This window comes from Triticum aestivum, chromosome 7B (genome assembly GCF_018294505.1).
Source record: "Triticum aestivum cultivar Chinese Spring chromosome 7B, IWGSC CS RefSeq v2.1, whole genome shotgun sequence".
Taxonomy (NCBI): Eukaryota; Viridiplantae; Streptophyta; class Magnoliopsida; order Poales; family Poaceae; genus Triticum; species Triticum aestivum.
In genome coordinates this window covers 1,263,911-1,286,221 of record NC_057813.1, presented here as the reverse complement: position 1 = coordinate 1,286,221, position 22,311 = coordinate 1,263,911, and the positions used below count along the sequence as shown (strand labels likewise).

The window sequence follows — 22,311 nt, the reverse complement described above, 5'->3', positions numbered from 1 at the left end:
ATACTATAGCACCATTATAGTACGTGTAACTACTGACGTATAAATTTACCCACTAAAGGAAATATAAATGTTTGATAATTTGGTGCATCGTTGGGTAAAACGAGGAGGAGAGCCAAAGCCGGCCGGCAAGCGGGCAGGCAGGTGGGACCCACCAGTCAGCCACCACCGCCGACCTCCTCCCCCATCCATGTTCGGTTGCCACCTGCTAGTGTGTGCTTGGTAGCTACTCTTCTCGGGCAGGACAGGCCCGGCCCAACCCTAGCCCGACACCGACCCGACCCGTGCGGCAAGCGGAGAGAGGAAGAGGGATCCCGGCGGCGAGCCGGAGATGGCACAGAGGAGCAACTGGGAGGCGGACAAGATGTATGTATCCAATCTCCTCCTCCCCCTCTCCTCTGCTTCTTCTATCTCTAGTTCCTATCGAATCGAATCGAATCAAATCGAAATTGAAATTGAGTTCAATTCAATTTTGGGGGGATTGGGATTGGGGGGATTGCAGGCTGGACGTGTACATCTATGATTACTTGGTGAAGCGCAACCTCCACAACTCCGCCAAGGCCTTCATGAACGAGGGCAAGGTCGCCACCGATCCCGTCGGTACGTTTCTTCTTCTTCTTCTTCTCTTCTTCTGCACCAGTATATATGGAGGGAGGGATGGATGGAGGGAGGGATGCATACATATTCTTCTTCTTCTACTTGTGCAGAGACCTACTAGTGCCTAATAATAGACAGTACGTAGATGCTACAACCAATCCCCTCCCTTGTTGGGGCAAGAAAACAGACAAACAAATATAAATACCACGGCCTGTGCCTTTCCCCCCCAAGGCACTCACTACAACAGATATACGTGCATCTTTTCTTTCCTGCCACCCCACCCAAAATTCACACCAACCAAAAACACCCAGCACTACAACCACGAGGAATATGTACTAGTACTAGTAACTCATCTGTTACCTAATTAATGGCTAATGCTTGTCTGCTCTCGCTTCGGTTCGGTTCCGTTTCGTTCCGCAGCGATCGACGCCCCGGGAGGCTTCCTCTTCGAGTGGTGGTCCATCTTCTGGGACATCTTCGACGCCAGGACAAGGGACAAGCCCCAACAAGGAGGAGGGCCCGGTGCCGCCACACCGCCTTCTATGGACGTATGTCATTACTTCCTCCGTTACCAACTTCTTTCTACATTGCTTCAGTTATTATTATTATTATTATTATGCCTTACCCTGCTTTTAACTAGGATTTACTTTATATCATCCCACACCACACCTGTACCTGCACGTCGATGTTACTACGTCAAACAGGACGTACTATAGCCTTTATTCTTGGCCTGCAATGCTAATAATGTGTGACTTCAATACGGATTCATTCAACCTCTCTTTCTTATTTTGCTAAAATGCTATTGGAAGCTAGCTCTTCAGCTGAACATCCACTTTTATAATTATCTGTTCCATTTTTGCTGAAATTCTATTACTTAATAGCTGGGAAGCAACTAGCATTCTACCATAAATATCCTGCTCTGTAATACCTACTCTGTATGTACACAAGCTTATGCTTACTGCCGTGTGATCCGATGCTACTATGGCCAACTCACAGTGACCTCAAGAGTGCAAAAAGAAAAACAGAGCGCCCGCAATAGGATGCATTAACTATTTCAAAGTGGAATGTGGCATGCATAATCTGGCAAAGTAGTAAAAACTGACCAGAGAGTGTGACTAGATGTCTAAGTGCACTGACACTGAATTAGGCCGTAACATGGATACTGCGTGTAACTTACTCAGAATGCTACTGTCTTTTTTTTTTCCTATCTGTGAAATGTGAATGTGATATCTGCATTCTGTGTATCAAGTTTAATGGTATGTCAAGAAGTCACATGTGCTGCTCATTGTATATGCTTTTGTATTTATATGGAATTCTTTGTGGTGCACTAGATGAAGTCAAGGGAGCACCAGATGAGACTCCAGCTATTACAACAGCAGAATGCCCACTTGCAGAGACGGGATCCAAATCAACCGGCCCTTAATGGTGCTATGAACTCTGATGTATCAGCTGTTCTGGCCTCTAAATTGATGGAAGGAATGAGGAATCACAATCCCATGGACTCCGAGGCATCACAGCAGCTCTTCGATGCAAATAGGATGGCTCTTCTCAAGTCAGCAGCTAACCAAACTGGGTAGGTTTTCAGCAATTCATTCCAGCACCAACTAAGCGTTGATGATGAGATTCTGACTAATCCTTTTGTCCATTCAGGCAACTTCAGGGCAGCTCGGTCAATATGGCAGCTCTGCAGCAGCAGCTTCAGTCAAGAAACCAGCAAGTTGTAATGCATACTGTCTTCTCTAGCTCATTTCTATTCACAGTTTCTCTGCACCTTTTTGCTGCTTCCTAATATTCTACTCAACTATTTTCAAGGACATCAAAGGTGATGGTGCTACTCAACAAAGAACAATGCCTACAGACCCTTCTGCATTATACGGAGCAGCCATGCTGCAATCAAAATCTGGATTAGCCGCTTCTGGTGAGTAACATCCTGAGATGATATAAGTACTGCTGCTCATTGTGTCTCTTGATGTAGAAAAACACATGGTACTGATGGAAGACCCATTATGTGTTCATACCGGGTGTCCTTGTGAAAATTGCATCATGAGTTCTATTGTTTTTACCCATTATTACCTTTTCGGCTTGCTGTGGCTAGTACTATCATATTCATACTCGAGTGTTTGTTGATTTAGATGTGAGCATACAGCTAGTTAGCTTGCACATTAAACTCACGACAAACACCCTGAAATTAAATTGACTGAGATTTGTAGAACCATATGACAAACAATGAAAATAATTTCAGTAAATGGCCGAAGGTGTTTTTTCTGATCCATCTTCCTCCACTTAGGGCTAAATCAAGGAGTTGGGAGTGTGCCACTGAAAGGCTGGCCCCTAACAGTGAGTTTGCTGACATCTCTTTACTCTTCTTTACTTTTCTTATTGAAAGCTCATCTGTTTTTGGTGTTGGCTGAAGGTCCCAGGTATCGATCAACTCCGGTCAACTTTAGGAGCACAGAAGCAGTTGATGACATCTCCAAACCAATTTCAAATTTTATCACCTCAACAGCAAATGATGGCTCAAGCACAAACACAGAATGAGCTTGCTAGAATGGGTTCTCCAGCTCATTCTGGTTCACCAAAGGTTCGGCCAGATGAACACGAGTATATGATGAAGGTCAGTATACAATTGGTTCTGAGAAACTTGATACATGTCAAGTCCATTATAAAGCTGACAATTCTAACGAACTATAGTTCACTATCAATCAAATTACATTGTTCTACAAATATGTTCACTGTTTAAATAAAATGTTCTATATTTTCTGGAAAGATGTTCTGCATTTTACTGGTACTTTCTTTCCACAGTTTTTCTGCTTGGGAATAGTATGGATGATTCTATAATTTCACTTTTATGCCTTCCTATGGCACCCTATGCATGTTATGATTGACTATTATACAATATTTGCTATCTGTTAGTTGAAGATGGCCCAGATGCAGCAGTCCTCGGGTCACCGGATGATGGAATTGCAACAACAGCAGCAGCACCACCACCAGCAACAGCAGCAACAACATCAACAGCAACAACAGCAACAGCAACAGCAGCAGCAGCAGCAACAACAGCAGCAGCAGCAGCAGGTAGTCTGAGTAATTACCTTGAGATGTTTTTTAAGTTTTCTAGCTCCATACGTGTGATACCTAAGCGTGTCCATTATTCTTGATATCCAGAATATTAGAAAGCGGAAGCCGACTTCTTCTGGGGCAGCTAATAGTACCGGCACAGGAAATACCGTTGGGCATTCTCCACCCTCAACTCCATCAACTCATACTCCTGGTGGTGGAATACCAGTAGCTAGCAACGTGAACATTGCGCAAAAAAGTTCAATGGTTTGTGGCGCGGATGGAACAAGTGGATTTGCTTCATCCTCTAATCAGATGGTACCACTATTATGCGTATACTGCTCTGCTGTTTCAAATTTTGGTTGTAAGTTTGTTGTGCTCAAACAACTTTTGTTACTGACAGGATAATTTGGATAGTTTCGTTGATTTTGAAGATAACGTCGATTCATTTTTGTCAAATGATGATGGGGATGGTCGAGACATATTCGCTGCATTGAAGAAAGGGCCCTCGGAGCAGGAGTCCCTGAAAAGTAAATATTTTAAGCTTTTGAGCTGTGCCGCAAACTTCAGCCCTGAAAAAGTATAATCATTATAAACCGTTCATTCTTTTGTAGGTCTTTCTTTGAGTGAGGTTGCTAATAACCGTGCAAGCAACAACAAGGTTGTTTGCTGTCACTTCTCTACAGACGGAAAGTTACTTGCTAGCGCCGGTCATGAGAAAAAGGTAAGCTGTGTAAACTCACAAGTAGATGCGAGTTAACAATTTATCTTGTAAATTCCTTCCTTGTGCCAGAGTGTTCAAATCATTAAAAATCAGTTTTCTTCTTTTAAGAATATTAGGATTTTATAAGTAGAATTTACCTTTAATATTGGCACAAGATTTCATCACTGTTAAAAGTACCTGTTATTGCTAACTCCAGTCACGATTTTTTTCAGTAATAAAATATTTATCTCATATTTCTTCTGCCGTACCGTACACTGGCACCTCCATCTTATTCTGTTTATCGCTGGAGATGCAATATTACCCTTTCACCCACCTTGACCTGCAATGTTGACATGTAATTTTGTTATTGCTTTGCGCCTCTGATAGAAAATTAGGCCATTCTAAAGCAGTTTATATTTTCTTATATGTGATGTTTCTATGGTACTGTAGGTCTTCCTCTGGAATATGGACAATTTTAGCATGGATACTAAACCAGAAGAACATACAAACTTTATAACAGACATAAGATTCAGACCGAATTCGACTCAGTTGGCTACTTCATCTTCTGATGGAACTGTTCGACTATGGAATGCAGCCGAGGTATTTTCTTCTACTTTCTTTTATATGTGTTTCTCATTAGTAATTCTTACTTTCCTTATTTGCTGCAAGTTCCGGCCTTTTGGTGCTTTTCACTGCCTACCATTGACACTGAAATTTAAACTTTTGCGCTTTGATTGTGGCAAGAGATCACTGCAAACTTGAGTTACAAACTCCATAGAAGGGGGATACCATAGAAGGTCTTTATAGAGGAAGTGTAAATCATGCTCTCCTATTTGTTAGTGTAAAAGGGGAACACCTTTGTCTCTTTTTCAGTAAGCGCCAAGCTTTTGTAACTCCATGGAACACTTATATCTTAAATGCAAAAATCTCAACTGAATATCTAAGACTTACTGGTACCTTTAATTGCAATGTTTGATTATTCAAAGCATGTGGGTACTTGCTAGATGTAAACTATATTCTGCAATCTGAAATAATATTGTGCCAGGACATCATTTGTCGTGGTTGTCCAAGAACATTTACTTGTGGCATAAGCTACTATACAGGGCCCTCAGGCTGTCTAACCAATTTAAATTCATTGGGTAGAAGCTGATCTTAAGGTAAAGCGGTCTAGTACTGTTCATGATTATGGAGTCCAGCCGGTTGACACAACTGTTCAAGTTTAGGAATCCAGACTCCAGTAATCAAATTGCAAGTCAAGTACCGTTCATGATTATGGAGTCTAATGGGTTAAGGCTGATCAGAAGTTAAAGTGGTCTGTTCTTTGGGCCAGACAGAAATTGATGATGGATTTAGTTTGATTTGTTTATTACAGAGCGGCCCAGTAACCCTAGTTCTTTTGCTGTCTGTCGTTTTTTGATACACATGATTGTTGATTGGACGCAGACAGGTTTAGTCAGATTGAGCTTGAACATAACATATATGTTTAGTATACAGTTGGCTGATCCTAATTGTAGGGAACCAAACTTCACGCATTAATTCGCTAATCATGTGCACATATTGATGATGTGACTGATTTTTTATGGACCTATGTTTCACTTCACCATGTTAGTATTGACTGCCAGATACCTAAATCCATTATTTTCTTCATTTTGCAGCGAACCGGCGCATTGCAAATTTTTCTTGGGCATTCCTCCCATGTAACATCGGTAGATTTTCACCCGAAATTGACAGAGATTCTATGCTCGTGTGACGACAATGGAGAGATCCGGTTCTGGACAGTTGGTCAAAATGCGGCTTCACGCGTGTCCAGGGTTTGTCTCTAGCGCATGACGTTTGTAGATGTTTTGCAGCCACACATTTCAGTGACAATAATAATAATAATACTTGAATTGTACATGAATGGATACAGGTGAAACAGGGCGGTACTGGTAGGGTGAGGTTTCAGCCTCGGATCGGAAAGCTCCTTGCGGTGGCAGCAGGAAACACGGTGAACATGATTGATATCGACACGGACACGAGTTTACATTCGCAGGCAAAGGTAATCAAGAATTGCACGGCGGTCGTTTGTGCAACGTGAGGAGAGGAGGTAGTTGTTCACCATTGAATTATTTTTAAAATTATTTAGGTTCACACTAGCGAGGTAAACTGCATCTGCTGGGACGAAACGGGCGAGTATTTGGCGTCGGCGAGCCAGGACAGCGTGAAGGTGTGGTCGGTGGCGTCAGGGCAGTGCATCCACGAGCTGAGGTCGCACGGGAACCAGTACCAGTCATGCATATTCCATCCGAGATACCCGAAAGTTTTGATCGTTGGTGGTTACCAGGTAAGCAAGCATTGACATGGTTGCTGCAAATTCTGAATAATAATAATAATAATAATAATAAGGTGGTGTATAGCACAAGAGAGGCAAACATGTGATGCGATGTGATAATGCAGACGGTGGAGCTGTGGAGCGTGGCGGATAACCAGAGGAACGTGGTGCCGGCGCACGAGGGGCTGATTGCGGCGCTGGCGCACTCCCCGCTGACGGGGTCGATTGCGTCGGCGAGCCACGACAGATGGGTGAAGCTGTGGAAGTAGGAGATTGGTTGGTTGTAAAGACGAAGCTTGTGGGGGGAGAGGTTGGAAGTGAAGCACAAGGCAGCAAGCAAATACATGCATGCTAGTAACTACTTATTTTGTGTAATTAAACCGTCCATCAATATTAATTTTATTAGTGGAAAGAAGCGTGCTATTTAATTAATTTTGTTTTTAAATTTAGTGGGAGAGAGAATTGTTGAAAGAGAATGCAGTAAAAGTAAGCAATGGCTGCAAATATGATGAATTTTCATCCATCCATCCATCCATTAGACATACCCGCAGAGAGAAGGCCTACCACATTCGTCAGTCATCCATATGCTTGCTTGTTGCAACCAATCTATGGATAGTGCTTAACTAGTTGCCTAGTAATCTCTTAATCATCATCCGATGATTCTGAGGAAGATGCTGCCGGTGACGGCGCGGGGCTGAAGGCGATGCCGCCGGCTCCTCGGAGGGGATGGACAAGGTCCGGCAGCGGCGGTGGCTTGGGGAGATCGTCGGGGTTGGGGTGGTCCGGCGGGATGCCGTTGTCGATGCTCATGATGCCGATGCCGCCGGCCCCCGCGCAGGCGCTGGCGCACGACATGTGGCACACCACCACCCACCCGGTGCACCCCTCCAGGCACGTGTCCCGGCACTTGTGGGCGTCCCCCAGCTGCGCCCTCGCCGGAGACGGCCGGCCAAGCAGCGCCAGTAGCAACACCAGCAACGCGCCCGTCATGCTCCTCCCGCAACCCCTGCCGCTGGTCGCCGTCGTCGTCGTCGTTGGCATGTGGTTCGATTTGGTGTTTGCCGGCGAGCTAGCTCCGTCCGCCTGCTGCTTATATATGCATGCGTTGCCTTGCCTTGCCTTGTTTATTTGGGGACAGGTGATGGAGAGGATGAATTCATGAGCTCCGTAACGTCCGGGCGTTCACCAAATGAACCAGTAAATATTGGGAGGGAAGAGTGCATCAATTAGCATGCGTTAGTTATGCCGGTATATGCTATTCCCTACCTACCTAAATAGATTTGTAAAGCTTTTTGAGACCCTGTTTGGCACCTGGATTTTTAATAAATATGACCGTGTGCATCACATCAAAAGATGCAGAGGCCGGGGTATTCCTCCTTTTCGAAAAAACCCTAAATAGCCAACCCAGCTCAGCTGCAAAATTCACTAGATTTTCTTCTTTCAACACCTGCAAAATTCAGTTCGCTAAGCTACAGGTCACTCCATCCTGAACTAGTAGCTAGGAACTAACTTTCAACTGTCACTTTCCTACGTGGGGCTGCATGCATGCATGCTAATTCTATCATTTTGTATGTGTACTTGCGAGCTACCATTGCATACAAATATATGCATAATTCAGTTGGTACTGATGATGACAAGTTAACATGCATGATCGATGCATATCTTTGCAGTAGCTTAGAGTTCTCTACCTACACGACACAAGGGCCCAGTCCACTCCAGGAAAGCGCAGCATTTGAAATTGATCCTTCAACCATACACATCATGCCCATTCATGCTTTTCCCTTCTCCCGCTAACCCCTCTGGAACGAAGGGAAATCGTAACAAAAATAATAATAAATGTACGATTAAATTCCTACAGAGAAAAAACTCCTAGCTGCCTTTTTGGAATCTGCCTCCCACCGAAAAAATTCCTACAGAGAGGACCCAAACCTGGATAAATCTGTCTCATGTTTCCTCTCTGGGCTTTCCGGCTAGTCTGAGGGGTCTGCCAGAATCCACACCGACACAATTCCTGCATTTTTTAACCAACATGTGGTTGGATGGTTAGAAGGGCCGTGATACCTCCAGCCATCAGGGATCAAACCCTAGGTTTGATACTTTGGTGTCTCGTAAAGGTGGAATATTCTTTCAGTGGGAGATGATATTCATGTCGATAGCAAAACACTTGTGGTGACTTCGTCAATCGCAAGACTCGCTGGCTTAGTCTTCGAATGTGCATGCGTTCATAGGGGTCAGTGTATGTTTGTGTTTGTGAGCGTCCGCGTCGGTATTGTGTTCCGTAAAAAAAAATTGCCAGCCTCCAAGCAGAGCCTATAAAATCAAAAGGCTTTGCAACTCAATTGCATAGATAACCCATCAAGAGAGCTCTTAGCAGGAAAACCGAGCAAGACACTAAATATGGATAGCTAACTAACACCTGTAGGAGTATCATAGTGTCATCTTATTTGTTGATTTGTGTAGAATCTCAATATGAAGCTATGTACAAGATTCATTTGGCAGTATATTTTCTCAATTTTGCACTATGATACTGTATCATAGCATAACACTACTACTGCCACATCCATCACATCATTAATTATAGTGGCACATACAATCTTTTCCTTAGGTGGCACTGCATGATATAATCGCACTGTGAGCGTTCTTGCTAGTCAACTATCAGCTGGCAATATAAGTAGTAGTACATCGCGATACCCCGCAAAAAAAGGTACATTGTGATAAACAAGGAATAATTGATGCAAGCAAGCAAGCATGCATGACATTGCTTTTAGAGTTATTGTGGATGGATCGGATTATTAGTGCAATTAGTGATTGTATAAGCCATGCTTCTATTTGAGTAGCTAGGCGCCTAAACAAAAATGTGCAAGGAATCAATCAAATGGCAGGTCTGATGCACGGCATAAAACATTGTTTGCTTTCTTCACCAACCAGTTAACCAATCAATCAATCAACCGCTGGACTAGAATTAGATGCCATCCAATCAAATTCATGTAATCAATTAGGAGAAGAGAAGAGAAGAGGAGGCACTAACACAAGGCAGGCAACACTCCTCTCAATGGTTCGTACAGTTCTAGTATCTTGTTTAATTAGTATGTAACACTGTTCTCTAAATGGTTTGTACAATTGTGGTGTCTTGTTTAATTAAGATAGAATCTCATCTTGTAACCAAGTTAGCAAGCTAGTAATTTATAAGACTCTCACGGTGGAGCACTGAGAGACTACATACAGTGGTTGATTCCCAAATAAAAGTTAGAAAATAAAAAATAAAATTAGCAAACGGCCTCACTACCCTAGGCCCTAGCTAGAATTAATTGCACGATCTCATGGTCTTAGGAATAGATACTTGACATGAAGAAAGCTATAACAATAAACTGATACAATCAATTGCTAAGCTTACGGTTGGGTCTTGTCCATCACACCATTTTCCTAATGATGTGATCCCGTTATCAAATGACAACTCATGTCTATGGTTAGGAAACCTTAACCATCTTTGATCAACGAGCTAGTCTAGTAGAGGCACACTAGGGACATAGTACTTGTTTATGTATTCACACATGTATTTAAGTTTTCGGTCAATACGATTCTAGCATGAATAATGAACCTTTATCATGAATAAGAAAATATGATAATAACCAATTTGTTATTGTCTCTAGGGCATATTTCCAACAGTCTCTCACTTGCACTAGAGTCAATGATCTAGTTTACATAGTTATGAATCTAACACCCATGGAGTCTTGGTGCTGATCATGTTTCGCCCGTGGAAGAGGTTTAGTCAACGGGTCTGCCACATTCAGATCCGTATGTACTTTGCAAAGTTCTATGTCTCCATCCTTAACATAATTACGAATGGAGTTGAAACGATGCTTGATGTGCTTGGTTCTCTTGTGAAATCTGGGCTCCTTGGCAATGGCAATAGCTCCATGTTGTCACAAAAAATAATCATTGGATAGCTTACTAAATATGCATAGCTGACTAACACTTGCAAAGTATATACTAAGACCTCTCATAGCATTATACTCCCTGCGTCCCAAAATAAGTGTCTCAACTTTAGACACTTATTTTGGGATGGATGGAGTACTTAGTACTATCATAGAATTTATAGAATCGCAATATGAAGTTGTGTACATGATTTGTTTGGCAGTATATTTTATCGGTTTTGCACTATGATATTTGTATCATAGCATGATACTACTACTAGTGCCACCCATCACATCATTAATTATAGTGGCACATAATTTATTCCTTAGGTGGCACTGCATGTTATAATTGCGCTGTGAGCTTTCTTGCTACTAGTCAACTATCAGCTGGCTATAGTACATTGCGATAAACAAGGAATAATTGATGCAAGCAAGCAAGCATGCATGCCATTGCTTTTAGAGTAATTGTGGGTGGATCGGATGATGGCAATTAGTGATTGTATAACACGCGTCTATTTGAGTGAGCCTAAAAATTTGCATGAAGTACAGAATGAATCAAATGGCTAGGTAGCAGGTGTGATGCATGCACGGCATAAGCTATCGTTTGATTTCTTCACCAACCAATTAACCAATCAATCAATCAACCGCCGGATTAGAGTTAGATGCCATCCCATCAAACGTATCTATTTTTTTTAAAACCCCTCCCATATATGAATTAATTTAAAATGTTCATGCAATCATCCGTTACAATCAAATGTATCTAATTAGTTAGGAGAATAGAAGAGACACTAACACAAGGCAGGCAACACTGTCCTCTCAATGGTTTGTACAATTGTAGTATCTTGTTTAATTAGGATGTAAGACTGTTCTGTCAATGGTTTGTACAATTGTGGTATCTTGTTTAATTAAGATAGAATCTCATCTTGTAACCAAGTTAGCAAGCTAGTAATTTATAAGACTCTCACGGTGGAGCACTGAGAGACTACACACAGTGGTTGATTCCCAAATAAAAGTTAGCAAATAAAAATGAAAATATCAAATGGCCTCACTAGCCTAGGTCTCTAGCTAGAATTAATTAAGCAAGCAATTAGTTACAAATAGAGCCACTGACGGAGCCAGCCAGCCAGCCAACAATTAGCAAGTGACAGCAAAAAAAAACACAAGCTCAAAAAGAGGTGGGGCACGCGCACGCGCACAGAAGAAAGAAGAAGAAGAAGGAGAAGAAGATAAATACGGAGGAGGAGGATGGCAACCACCGCCTCATCCTCCATGATTTGATTTGACATGATCATCATCTTCATCATCATCACTTGACCCATCAAGCTAACAAGAATTAATTAGCCTCACAACTTGGCATCATAATTGGTAGAGTATCTAATACTTGGTTACTGCAGATGATATACATACCAGCAGTTAAGGTTCAGACCTCACATGGGGTGGGTGTCAAAGGAGCGGCTCATTGTTTAACTTAATTAATTAGCCTTCCTAAATGAGTGAATAAAGTAGACCCAAGTAAACCAGAATTTGAGATCAGAGTGTCATGATCCCTTGCAGTGGCAACCATAGATCTGACTGTTACATCAGCAAGCAAATCCACATCTGCCTGCAAAGAATATACTAGTCCAGCATCTACCACCACCTATCTAGAGTAGCTGTCAATCAAGACCAAACCACTCAACCAAATTAAAGACAGCCATCAAGCAAAGCAAAGCAGAGGAAACTTCTTCCTGGGCTCTCCCTCTCTCTCCCTTAATCTTAATCTCACCAACTTATAATCAGCTAACCAGCCGAAATGACCAACATAACCTCCACCCTCCCTGGTAATCTGGTATACTAATATTAGTAGTAGTAGTAGTAGTATGCTTGTATGCCATGCCACATGCTCCTCCTCATACTACAGCTACCTCATTTATTATTTTGTCTGTCACTCTGACTGAGGTAATTCCATTCCCAGGCTGTCTAGACTACTAGCCAGGGGAATCCAATGCCATCTTAGGTTGTTGGCAGGCAGCTGATCCAAAAACCATAAATAAGCAAATAAATGATTTTTTAATCTCACAATAATGGAGTGAAGTACCTTCAAATCCTAATAAACCCACCGAAAAATCACAATTGGATTTGTTTCCACACTCTGCTCTGGGTCTAGATGGAGCAAAGCAGTTAGGAGAAGCTTTGAGTGTGTTCACTCTCAGCTGCTACAGCTTAGAGCAACTCCAACGGGCTGACCCAAACGGACGGCGTTTTTTGTCAGTTTTTTGTCCATTTGAGTCGGCCGGCCGCCCGCCCGCCGCCTGTCCTCTTTTAGTTTTGGGTCGGCAGTGCGTCCAACAGGCCGACCCATTTCATGACCGTGCGCGTTTTAGATCATGCCAGCGGCCATGCAGTCGTCCTGGTTTTGACGCTCCAGCGCGCGGGAAAGGTTCGCGCGCGCAGGGGAAAGCGGCCTAGCGCGCGCTGGTTTTGGCGCTCCAGCGCGCGGGGGAAAGCGGCTTAGCGCGCGCTGGTTTTGGTGCTCCAGCGCGCAGGAAAGGTTCGCGCGCGCCGCAGCCGGCGCTCGTTATAAGAAGGCGCTCCCTCCACACTCTGTCCGCCGCCCACTCGTCTCGCCCCCTCTCATTAGCCTCGCCGCCTCTGCGCCACCATGTCGATCCGCCGCCTGGGCGCTTTGGATTTTCGCGGAGTCCGCGAGCGCCGCTCCGGCGCCTTCTCCTTCGAGATCTGGTTTCGTAAGAAACGTCTCATCCTCGGCACCTTCGACACCGCAGAGGAGGCGGCCCGCGCGCACGACGTGGCGGCGTGGCGCCTCCTGAGGCCTCGTCGGGATATGAATTTTCCCGACGTGTCGAGCCAGCGGGCGCAGGATCTGGCGCCTCTCCCGCGACTTTTCACCGACGAGGATCGTCGTGTCCACCGGAGGCGGCAGTGTCGCCTCGCCATCGCCGAGATGGACGTGGAAGCCATGGTGGTGTGGCGTGAACGCTTCCCGCAGGACATCGTCGACGAGCGCCAGTTCTACAAACAAAAGAGGTTGAAGAGGGACGCGAGGAGGACGGAGCGAGCCGCTTATCGGGAGGACCAGCGTTCGCGGAAGCAGGCCGCTCAATTGAAACTGAAGATACGAGAAACGTCGGGTTGGGACTTTGAAGACAAGCAGCATGCTGACGCCTACATTCAAACATCGGAGGAGGATATTACCGAGTCGGAGTCAGAAAGCGACGAGTAGTGGTCTTTTGTTTTATCTGTGTACGCCAGAACTATCTCTGTATCTATTTTTATCTGAAAAAATGGCCGGCGGCGTCGACAACGAAGCAGGCGGGCGAGCGTGTGCTGTTTGATGTGGAGAGGCCAATCCAATGCGCCACCGATCAGCGGGCCCGGTGAGGAAAGAGGGCGAGCGCGCGCGTTCGTCTTGTGTCCGCGCCGGCGCAAATCCGGCTCAAAAATGGACCGGCAGGCGGACGAAAGCGGACGCGCGTCCGTTTAGGGCGATGCATTGGGCGGACTTTTTTGTCCGCGCCGACCCAAACGGACGACCGCGGACGAAATGGATCGCCCCATTGAAGTTGCTCTTGGGTTAACATCCAGTCCAGTTGGTAGATGAGATGAGATGAGACGAGATGGACTGCACATCCTCCATTTCTTCCTCTTCCTCTAAATAAATAAAAAGCAGAGCAGAGCAGAGCAGCCTCATTTCCCCCCTCTCTCTCTCTCACTGAGCAGCAGCAGGAGCAGTGCTCTGCGCTCTCTTCCTCCTCTCTCCCATTTTATTTATTTATTTATTTATTTTACCATATTTATCCTACCCTACCTCTCTGTCTAGCATCTCTTCTTCTTCTTCCTCTGAGTCTTTGCATTTGCTCCTGCTCCCGGCCGGATTCCAGCTCCCCCATCTAGGGAGATTGCCACTTTTTCTTGGACGTTTTTTGTTCTACCAGACATTCGGCTGGCGCAAGATCTGAACTGAAGCCGTCAAGAATCACCACCGGCGGCGGCAGCGATGAGGCCGGAGACGCGGCTGGACTCGGCGGCCTTCCAGCTCACCCCCACCCGCACCAGGTAACTCCCATACTATACGGATCTGCGCCGCCACCAAAGCTCTGCTCTTTCTGCTACACCCAACTGCCGTTATACTTGTACTAGATCCAATCCACCTTACTTTATCGCTGGATTTGTGCTCTCATTACTGCTGAAATATATCGCATTGCAATCTTCAGCCCCCTTTCCGTTTTTGTGTGTTCGTGCGTTCGTCTGTCGGCGGCGGCGGCAGCAGCAGCAACAAGAAACAATTTTTATGTTTCTCCCCTTATTTTATTTTATTGCAGGTGTGATTTGATTGTGATAGCGAATGGGAGGAAGGAGAAGATCGCCTCCGGCCTGCTCAACCCCTTCGTCGCCCACCTCAAGGCCGCCCAGGACCAGATTGCCAAGGGAGGCTACACCATCCTGCTTGAGCCGGATCCGGCGGCCGACGCGCCATGGTTCACCAGGGGCACCGTCGAGAGGTTCGTCCTTTATCTGTCGGTGTCTCGTCTTTGTCTGCCGGTTGCTGTCGGCGGCGGCGGTGTTAGTGTCTCATTTGCGTGGTTGCTTCTTGTTCGCATTAGGTTCGTCCGCTTCGTGAGCACGCCGGAGGTCCTGGAGCGGGTGACGACGATAGAGTCCGAGATACTGCAGCTCGAGGACGCCATCGCCGTCCAGAGCAACGAAAATCTTGGACTCAAATCTGTAAGTACACAATGGTAATCTGCAGTGTACTACTTACTTGACACTGACTGCAGAGTGAGTGATGACTTGTTTGTATGGCTCTGTGTTAGGAAGAAGGCCATAATGGGAAACCCGTGGACTCGTCCATGGAAGGTACAGGAGATACTACTACCGATTTCATTCCTGAACATTGCGTTGCGCAGTCACAGTATCCACGAAGAAATCTTCGGCAATGCTGATCCGTAATTGAAAAAAAATCCTCTGCTGTGCGTTGCTTTGAGTTTGGACCACAGAAACTTTTTGTATGGCGACCGCACCGCACCGCTGTTTTAGAATCTATCTATCAGTTATGGAATTTGGTGCGGTGTACCATCAGTCATAGCTGTTGAGTTAGCTAGCCAGTTAGGTGCATCATAGTGGACGCCTCAAAAGTATTATTAGGGTGGCTGTACCTGTACAGGGGAAGTGACAATGTGTCATGTTTGATTGACGGCCTATCTTTTATTCGTGTTTATGCATTGCGTTCTGTTTTACCTAACTTATATTGGAAGCTGATTATTCTGTAAGATGGATCTAACCATCATTAAGTGCGCAAGTTTTCAGGATAATTTACAACTACGTAAAGAAGATTCTGTGGGAATTATATATGTTTTTTCATGATAGATTGATCTGAACTGGAACATGATTTTGCATCCCTTCTTTCGTTGGTAAATTTACCTGACATGTCCCTTCACAGGTGGCAGGACAGGTTACAATACTGATGGTGATAAGGCACTTGTTCTGTACAAGGTAAGGTTGTATGGATAAATTAGAACTGCATTTATTTTCTGTAATAAGTGTGTCATGGTAAAAGGGAATCATAATTAACTCTGACGTTCTTGTATCAATGGCAGCCTGACGCACATCCAGCATCCGCACTGCAGAATGACGACGGAGTACATGAGGAGCATTCAAAGTATTTATATGCATAAGCCCCCTTTTCTCCATGATCTTTTCCTTGAAGACGTTTTATCTCACATTTCTGTCTTGTTTATATGAAAAATCTGCACTGCCATAATTCTTTTTTTCGTGGAGTAACATATGCTTTTGTCTAATGAACGATTGGCTCACACTCATTCTATTCTAAAATTCAGCTCTTTGTTTACTTTATCTCCACTTTTTGGTATGTTGTCTTGTTTTTTGGAATTTCTTTCTTGGAAGAAGTATTTATCTGCATCTTGGTGAGTTGTTAATCGAAATATATATTTTTACAATGTTTTGCAGAGTTCAGCTTCTCAGAGTGCTGGAGACTCGCAAAACTGTCTTACGTAAAGAGCAGGCTATGGCCTTTGCACGTGCTGTAGCTGCTGGGTTTGATATAGACAACCTGATATATTTGATCTCGTTCGCAGAGCGTTTTGGTGCTTCACGCTTGATGTAAGTACGGCCTTCTAATGAATAAAGCAGTATCATGCTTGATGTATCGGATAATTGATAATGTGAGCCTAAGGCAGATAATTAATTTGCGCCGACTCCGTATGATAACTGCATAACTTATTGCATTCCATTCTGATGCTAATTCTGACGCCATTTCAGATTGTTGAATGTTATTGCAATGCACAATTAGCACATCATGCTAGATAATGCACACAGTTCCATTGCTGTACAACTGTACTTGGTCCATGTCTTACTTTACTACTGCACTTGAACCTTTTCTTGATCAACTGGAACACACCTCCATTGATTGATCTCCTTGCCGTGTTTAACAGTTAGATCTAAGTAATTTCTGTAAGTGCATAAGCGCTAACTTCGTTGGTGTTCGCTATCAATTTATAGGAAGGCATGCACACAGTTCATTGATTTGTGGAGGCAAAAACATGAGACTGGACAGTGGATTGACGTTGAACCCGAAACAATGTCTACACGCTCTGAATTTCCCCCCTTCAATGCTTCTGGGATTATGTTCATGGGAGATAAGGAAACAATGTCTGTCTCTAATGGAGATACAAATGGGATTATGTTCATGGGAGATAAGGAAACAATGTCTGTCTCTAATGGAGATACAAATGGCGAAGATGCTGCTAAAGCTGGTATGTTGGTGCCATGACTTAACTTACTTACCAAATGCTCACTTTGTTTAGTATTTTATATCTTTGTAGTTGATAAGCGGATTTTGTTATCTGCATGATTGTTCACTTTATTTCTTCCATACCGCCACATTTTATTTTAAGTTTTTGTTACCTAAACATTGTGATCCAAATTATTCCTAATATACAGCCGCCTTCTGTTTATTTTTACATGGCAAATTTTCTTCCAATTTGAAATGGCCCTTTTGCTTGGTAATTGTGCAGCCATATTGAATTTGTACCATTTCTTTTGTCAATCCGCATGCACAATTAATTTGTGTTTCTCCTTTGTTTTACTGTGAGAGGGAACTTGGATCTGAGGAATCGTTTTTCCGTTGTTTGACAGATCACAGGGCACATCACCACCCAGGAGCTCCCCATGAGTACCATCATGGTCCATATCAATCAGGATATCCACCATGGGCAATGCATCCTCCTTACCCCATGCAAGGCATGCCACCATACTACCCTGGGGCGAACCCATATTACCCTCCTCCCTATCCCCCAGCAGATGATCCCAGGTACAACTACTCGGAAAGGAGACCATCAAGGAAGCACTCAGCAGATAGCAAGGACTTCGACAACTCCAATGATGAAAGTGACGATCAAAGCGGTTCAGAGAGGGAGAGTTCTCATGGCCGCAAGTCCAGTAAAAAAGGCAAGCGCTCGGGCAAGAAGAATGTAATTGTCATACGCAATGTAAATGTAACATCAAAGAAGAAGCATAGGTCATCAGAGAGCGAGTCACACTCAGGCTCAGATATGTCATCAGAGGATAGTGATGATTCACACAGAAAATCAAGCAAGAGGAATCATAAGCGCTCGAGTTCGAAGAAAAAAGGGGGCAAGAAAACCATTGAGTCTGAAGATGAGTACACCAAGGATGGAATGTCTAATGGGCAGCAAGATGGAGATCAAGGAAACTGGAATGCGTTCCAAAACTTCTTGCTCAGAGATGAAGAGAAGACAAGAGATAATAATGACGCGGATATGTTCGCCAGTGAAAGGGAGCCACCACCACCACCTAGGAGGAGAGAGACCACAGGAAATATGGATGATCCTATTCTTTTATCCGAGCGGGGTTCTGCTGATGCCGATGAGCGAAATGGAATGCCTTTCAACACAGCCAATGGGAGAATTAGGGCCAGGCAGATGATGTCTGGTAATGAACTTATGATGTCTGGGGAAGGTCGGAGCTTTGTGGATGGTGACATGAAGGAGATAGAAGCCGGAGGTGGGGGATACAGAAGAGGGGCAAATGATGACTTCATGGTTTATGGACATGACAACTCAATGGACAGGGGGAGCTCCTTGGACCCCCTTGCCGAGGGGCATTACAAGAGACCCACTCTGGAGGAAAAGAAGAATGTGCACGGTGTGGATGAGTCCTTCATGATACCTGTTAGCTCCAACTCACATGATAACCTTGGAGCTGACGGCCGTACTGCCATTGACATAGATGCTGAGCTTGGCACAAGTGTTCAGAAAACATCGGATGCCAAGGCTGGAGGTGAACTTTTCTATGAGCCAGATGAGTTGATGCCAGAGCGTGGATCTGAAGATGTTTCATTTGGATATGATCCATCAATGGACTATGATAGCCACATGCAGATTCATCCTGACGTCGGCGTTGAAGATGCAAATGCAGAGGATTTATCAGCTTGCGTCGAGGATGAAGGAAAGATGCCAGCAAAAGACAAGAAGCTTAGAGGTTCACAGGAGGGTTTGGATAAAAGAAGGAAGGATGCCTCAGCAAGGAGACTGTCAGCGCCCAAAGGCCCACTAACTGATGCGCAGAAACGTGCACAAAACCTACGCGCGTATAAAGCGGGCCTACAAAAGGAAAAGAAGGAGCTGGTAACTTTCCATTTTACCCATTGAATGATTTATACTTCACGAGACTTAATTTACTCATCTTTTAATATCCTCCTTTGGAGCTCGTCACTTATTCCCCCCCCCCCCCCCCCCCCCCCGGTCATTCTCATTTGGTGCTGTTTTAGCTCCATGCACACAGACCAAGGATTAAATGTCTTTTAGACACACTGTTTCCTGCCCCTGTTATTGGTACAACCAAAATGGCTATATTAACAAACGAACACCAACTTATCAAGACGAGATACTTTTTGCTCGAGGTAGTATGAGCTCTTAGTTTGAATTTTCTGGTCTCTTGTCCTATTATTTTATTTGTTTTCCAAGAATCTTTTAACTGTTTGCTACACGATAATTTTAATGTAAAAAAATGGCATGCCCTCGCTTGTCCTTTTGATAGGTTTGTTCTTAATATCAGTTACCACCTAAGAATTGTACTCCCTCCGTTCCTAAATACTTGTCTTTCTAGGCATTTCAACAAGTGACTACATACGGAGCAAAATGAGTGAATCTACACTCTAAAATATGTCTACATACATCCGTATGTAGTAGTCATTTGAAATGTCTAGAAAGACAAATATTTAGGAACGGAGGGAGTAGTTTTCTGCTGCATTGCTCAAACCAGTGTTTTTCTCGTATTTTCAGGAAGCCGAACAGATTAAACGGCTCGAAAGGCTTAAGCAAGAGAGGCAAAAGAGGATCGCTGCAAGAAGTGGCGCATCTAATCCAACATCAACATCGCCGCAGGCTAAAGCAAAACCTTCTCCAAAGGTTTCTCCCAGTACCCACAAGAGTTCGAAGTTCACTGACGCTGAACCAGGATCCTCTTCGCCTCTAAGAAAAATTATTCCTGCCAGAAGCAGTACCCCAGGGAGTGATCCTCACAAAACAGCCAAAGCAAGCAAACTCGGCGGTGACAGCTCAAGTGCAGTGAGCAAGTCAACCTCATCACTGGCTGAGATCAAAAAGGAGAAAAGTGGCAGAACTGAATCGTCGATTGAGCGATTGAAAAAGCTTGCTGAACCTAAAAGCAATGCTTCGACTGACCATCCTTCGAATCCCAAGTCAGCGAGCGTGGATCACCCACGGAGAAGAAGCTTGCCGTTGCCGGAAGATGTGCAGACCAAGAAAATCTCTGCTATAATGCAGCTCGACGAGACCAAGTCGGCAGCCCTACCAGAGCTGAAAGTCAAATCCCCCCGAACCCCTGCCGCTGTCGTTGTGAAGAACAAGGCGGCGGCTAAAGTAGCAAAAGAGGCGCCACGTGGTGGACCTAAAGCACATGCTACTTCAGAAAGTAGAGATGGAAAGAAATCTTCCAACGGTAAAGTTTCAAGGGTAATCAGCAGTGATGACAATGTGGTGGTTGAGAAGACCGTCGTGATGCTTGAAAACGAAGTGGTCTCTACGCCTCCTGTTGTTCTACCTCCTGGAAGAAGTGCAGAGAGCGAAACTCGCAGCGATGACCGAATGGACTATCCCAGTCTGGAGCAGGAGTATGTTGCCATCAGGGCTCCACCTTCTCCCGTTGATCTTCCTGAAGATGCAAATCCTACCATCCATGCATCTGACAACCAGTTGAATTCCTATGAGGTATGTATGATCCAACACTAATACTTCCCCTGTTCATTTACCTGATGCTCTGTTCTTTGGGGTATCTGTTTTGCTGTGTCTCTTCATTAAGTACTTTTGAGCTCGGATTATCTGTGCAGCAGCCTTCGACTAAAATGCAATGTTATTACCATGCTATTAAATCAAACATTGCTTTAAGGTTTGTTAATTAAGCCGACATTGATAAGAGAATTACTGCTTGTTATGGCTAGGTGGATGTGCCTGAGTACAAGAAGGATGAGCTTGAGAAACCAGCCCCGCTGGCTCCAATGGAGGAGAAGCCTTATGAGGCCCCTTTTGCCAGGGTAACATCATTGGAGGATGCTTCAAGCAAGACTCCTGCTTACAACCAGCACCCGTTACCTGCGCAGGAACCCGAGACACTTGCGCGTGCAGCGAGCGTGAGGGCACGCGTACCTGAGCCTGCTGCATATGCAGTCTCAGCCGAGGAGACACATGGAGAAAATGGCAAGCCTCGAAGCAAAGAACCGAAAGGCTTCAGGAAACTGCTGAAATTCGGCAAGAAGAGCCACACTTCAACGATGGATTCTGATGCATCGTCAGTCGACGAAGCCCCTGCAGGAGATGGTAATGAATCAATTTTGATTGCACTATTGCAAGCGCTCGCTCATTGCTGTAACTAACCGTGCTTCATGTTTCATTCAGGTTCGATGCTGAAAAACCTCATTTCACAAGACGACTCTGCAGGCTCTTCTTACAAAGGTATGTACCGTAAATGAAACTAGCATAAGTTAATTTTCTCCCTGAAATGAAATGAAATGAGATAAATGTACATGTTCACTTCACAAATGCAGCTTCTCGGTCCTTCTCCCTGCTGGCGCCATTCCGCAAGAACAAGGTCGTGCTGTGAGGATTTTCTTGTACTATTTTTGTTGTTGTTGATGAGGCCGGCCAACAGCTTGATTGGGTATCGATTGAGATTATTAGTTTGTTGATTTCTTCTAGTAAATACATACATACGTGCATACTATTTCGTATATATATACTTGCACTGTACGCTTGTGTTGTGTTGTTTGTAAGCAGTACTGTATGTGTAATCTGTCCTTTACATTGTATTACAATCTACACATCAACTCTTGCTCCTATATACTTGTGGATCGAATTGTATTGATCTGAAAAGCGGCGTATTAGTTCTGGTGTATATACAATGAAGAATTACTTTCATGAATTCTACGCCCTTTTTTCCAAGCTTTTTTGGACGGATGGAGTAGTAGTTAAGAAGACGAAGAGCAAATATTCCGGAGAAACCATTTTTCAAGGTCTTAAAAATCATTTTTGAACTCCCCAACAACCAAACATGTACTTGCGAATAGGAAGAGCAAATATTCCAAACATGTTGTTAAGAATGCAAATAAATTTATCTCATTGATTGAAGCTATGGATGATTAACCTTTTTTGTAGCCACTTGTCAGGCCAAAATAATAA

General features: G+C 44.3%; 3 protein-coding genes across 7 annotated transcripts; 2 read left to right on the top strand and 1 right to left on the bottom strand.

Annotated features, from left to right (window-relative positions):
- The first annotated feature begins 196 nt into the window (after positions 1 to 196).
- Positions 197 to 7,185, top strand: LOC123163027 (transcriptional corepressor LEUNIG_HOMOLOG). Of its 4 annotated transcripts, none has more exons than XM_044580783.1 (17): positions 197 to 363; positions 500 to 597; positions 1,015 to 1,142; positions 1,932 to 2,167; positions 2,245 to 2,314; positions 2,407 to 2,512; positions 2,882 to 2,931; positions 3,008 to 3,208; positions 3,508 to 3,666; positions 3,757 to 3,966; positions 4,052 to 4,178; positions 4,263 to 4,372; positions 4,802 to 4,951; positions 6,007 to 6,162; positions 6,261 to 6,389; positions 6,477 to 6,674; positions 6,788 to 7,185. In XM_044580783.1, the coding sequence occupies exons 1-17, from the start codon at positions 329 to 331 to the stop codon at positions 6,929 to 6,931; spliced, it is 2,307 nt and encodes a 768-aa protein (XP_044436718.1). In that variant the 5' UTR covers positions 197 to 328; the 3' UTR covers positions 6,932 to 7,185. The 4 variants fall into 4 exon arrangements, with proteins under 4 accessions (XP_044436718.1, XP_044436717.1, XP_044436716.1 ...); XM_044580782.1 differs by having other exon boundaries at positions 1,926 to 2,167; positions 2,245 to 2,311; XM_044580781.1 differs by having other exon boundaries at positions 1,926 to 2,167.
- Positions 7,159 to 7,849, bottom strand: LOC123163028 (uncharacterized). Its single transcript, XM_044580786.1, has one exon. It carries the CDS (start codon positions 7,701 to 7,703, stop codon positions 7,305 to 7,307), a length of 399 nt encoding a protein of 132 aa, XP_044436721.1. The 5' UTR covers positions 7,704 to 7,849; the 3' UTR covers positions 7,159 to 7,304.
- Positions 7,850 to 14,270: 6,421 nt separating this feature from the next.
- LOC123161002 (COP1-interacting protein 7) lies at positions 14,271 to 21,973 on the top strand. 2 transcript variants are annotated; one of them, XM_044578851.1, is made up of 14 exons: positions 14,271 to 14,632; positions 14,899 to 15,078; positions 15,181 to 15,301; positions 15,391 to 15,433; positions 16,017 to 16,069; positions 16,174 to 16,235; positions 16,544 to 16,696; positions 17,096 to 17,221; positions 17,279 to 17,349; positions 17,732 to 19,242; positions 19,900 to 20,847; positions 21,078 to 21,453; positions 21,532 to 21,588; positions 21,681 to 21,973. In XM_044578851.1, exons 1-14 carry the CDS (start codon positions 14,574 to 14,576, stop codon positions 21,734 to 21,736), a joined length of 3,816 nt encoding a protein of 1,271 aa, XP_044434786.1. In that variant the 5' UTR covers positions 14,271 to 14,573; the 3' UTR covers positions 21,737 to 21,973. The 2 variants fall into 2 exon arrangements, with proteins under 2 accessions (XP_044434786.1, XP_044434784.1); XM_044578849.1 differs by having other exon boundaries at positions 14,272 to 14,632; positions 17,096 to 17,349.
- The last annotated feature ends 338 nt before the right edge of the window (positions 21,974 to 22,311 follow it).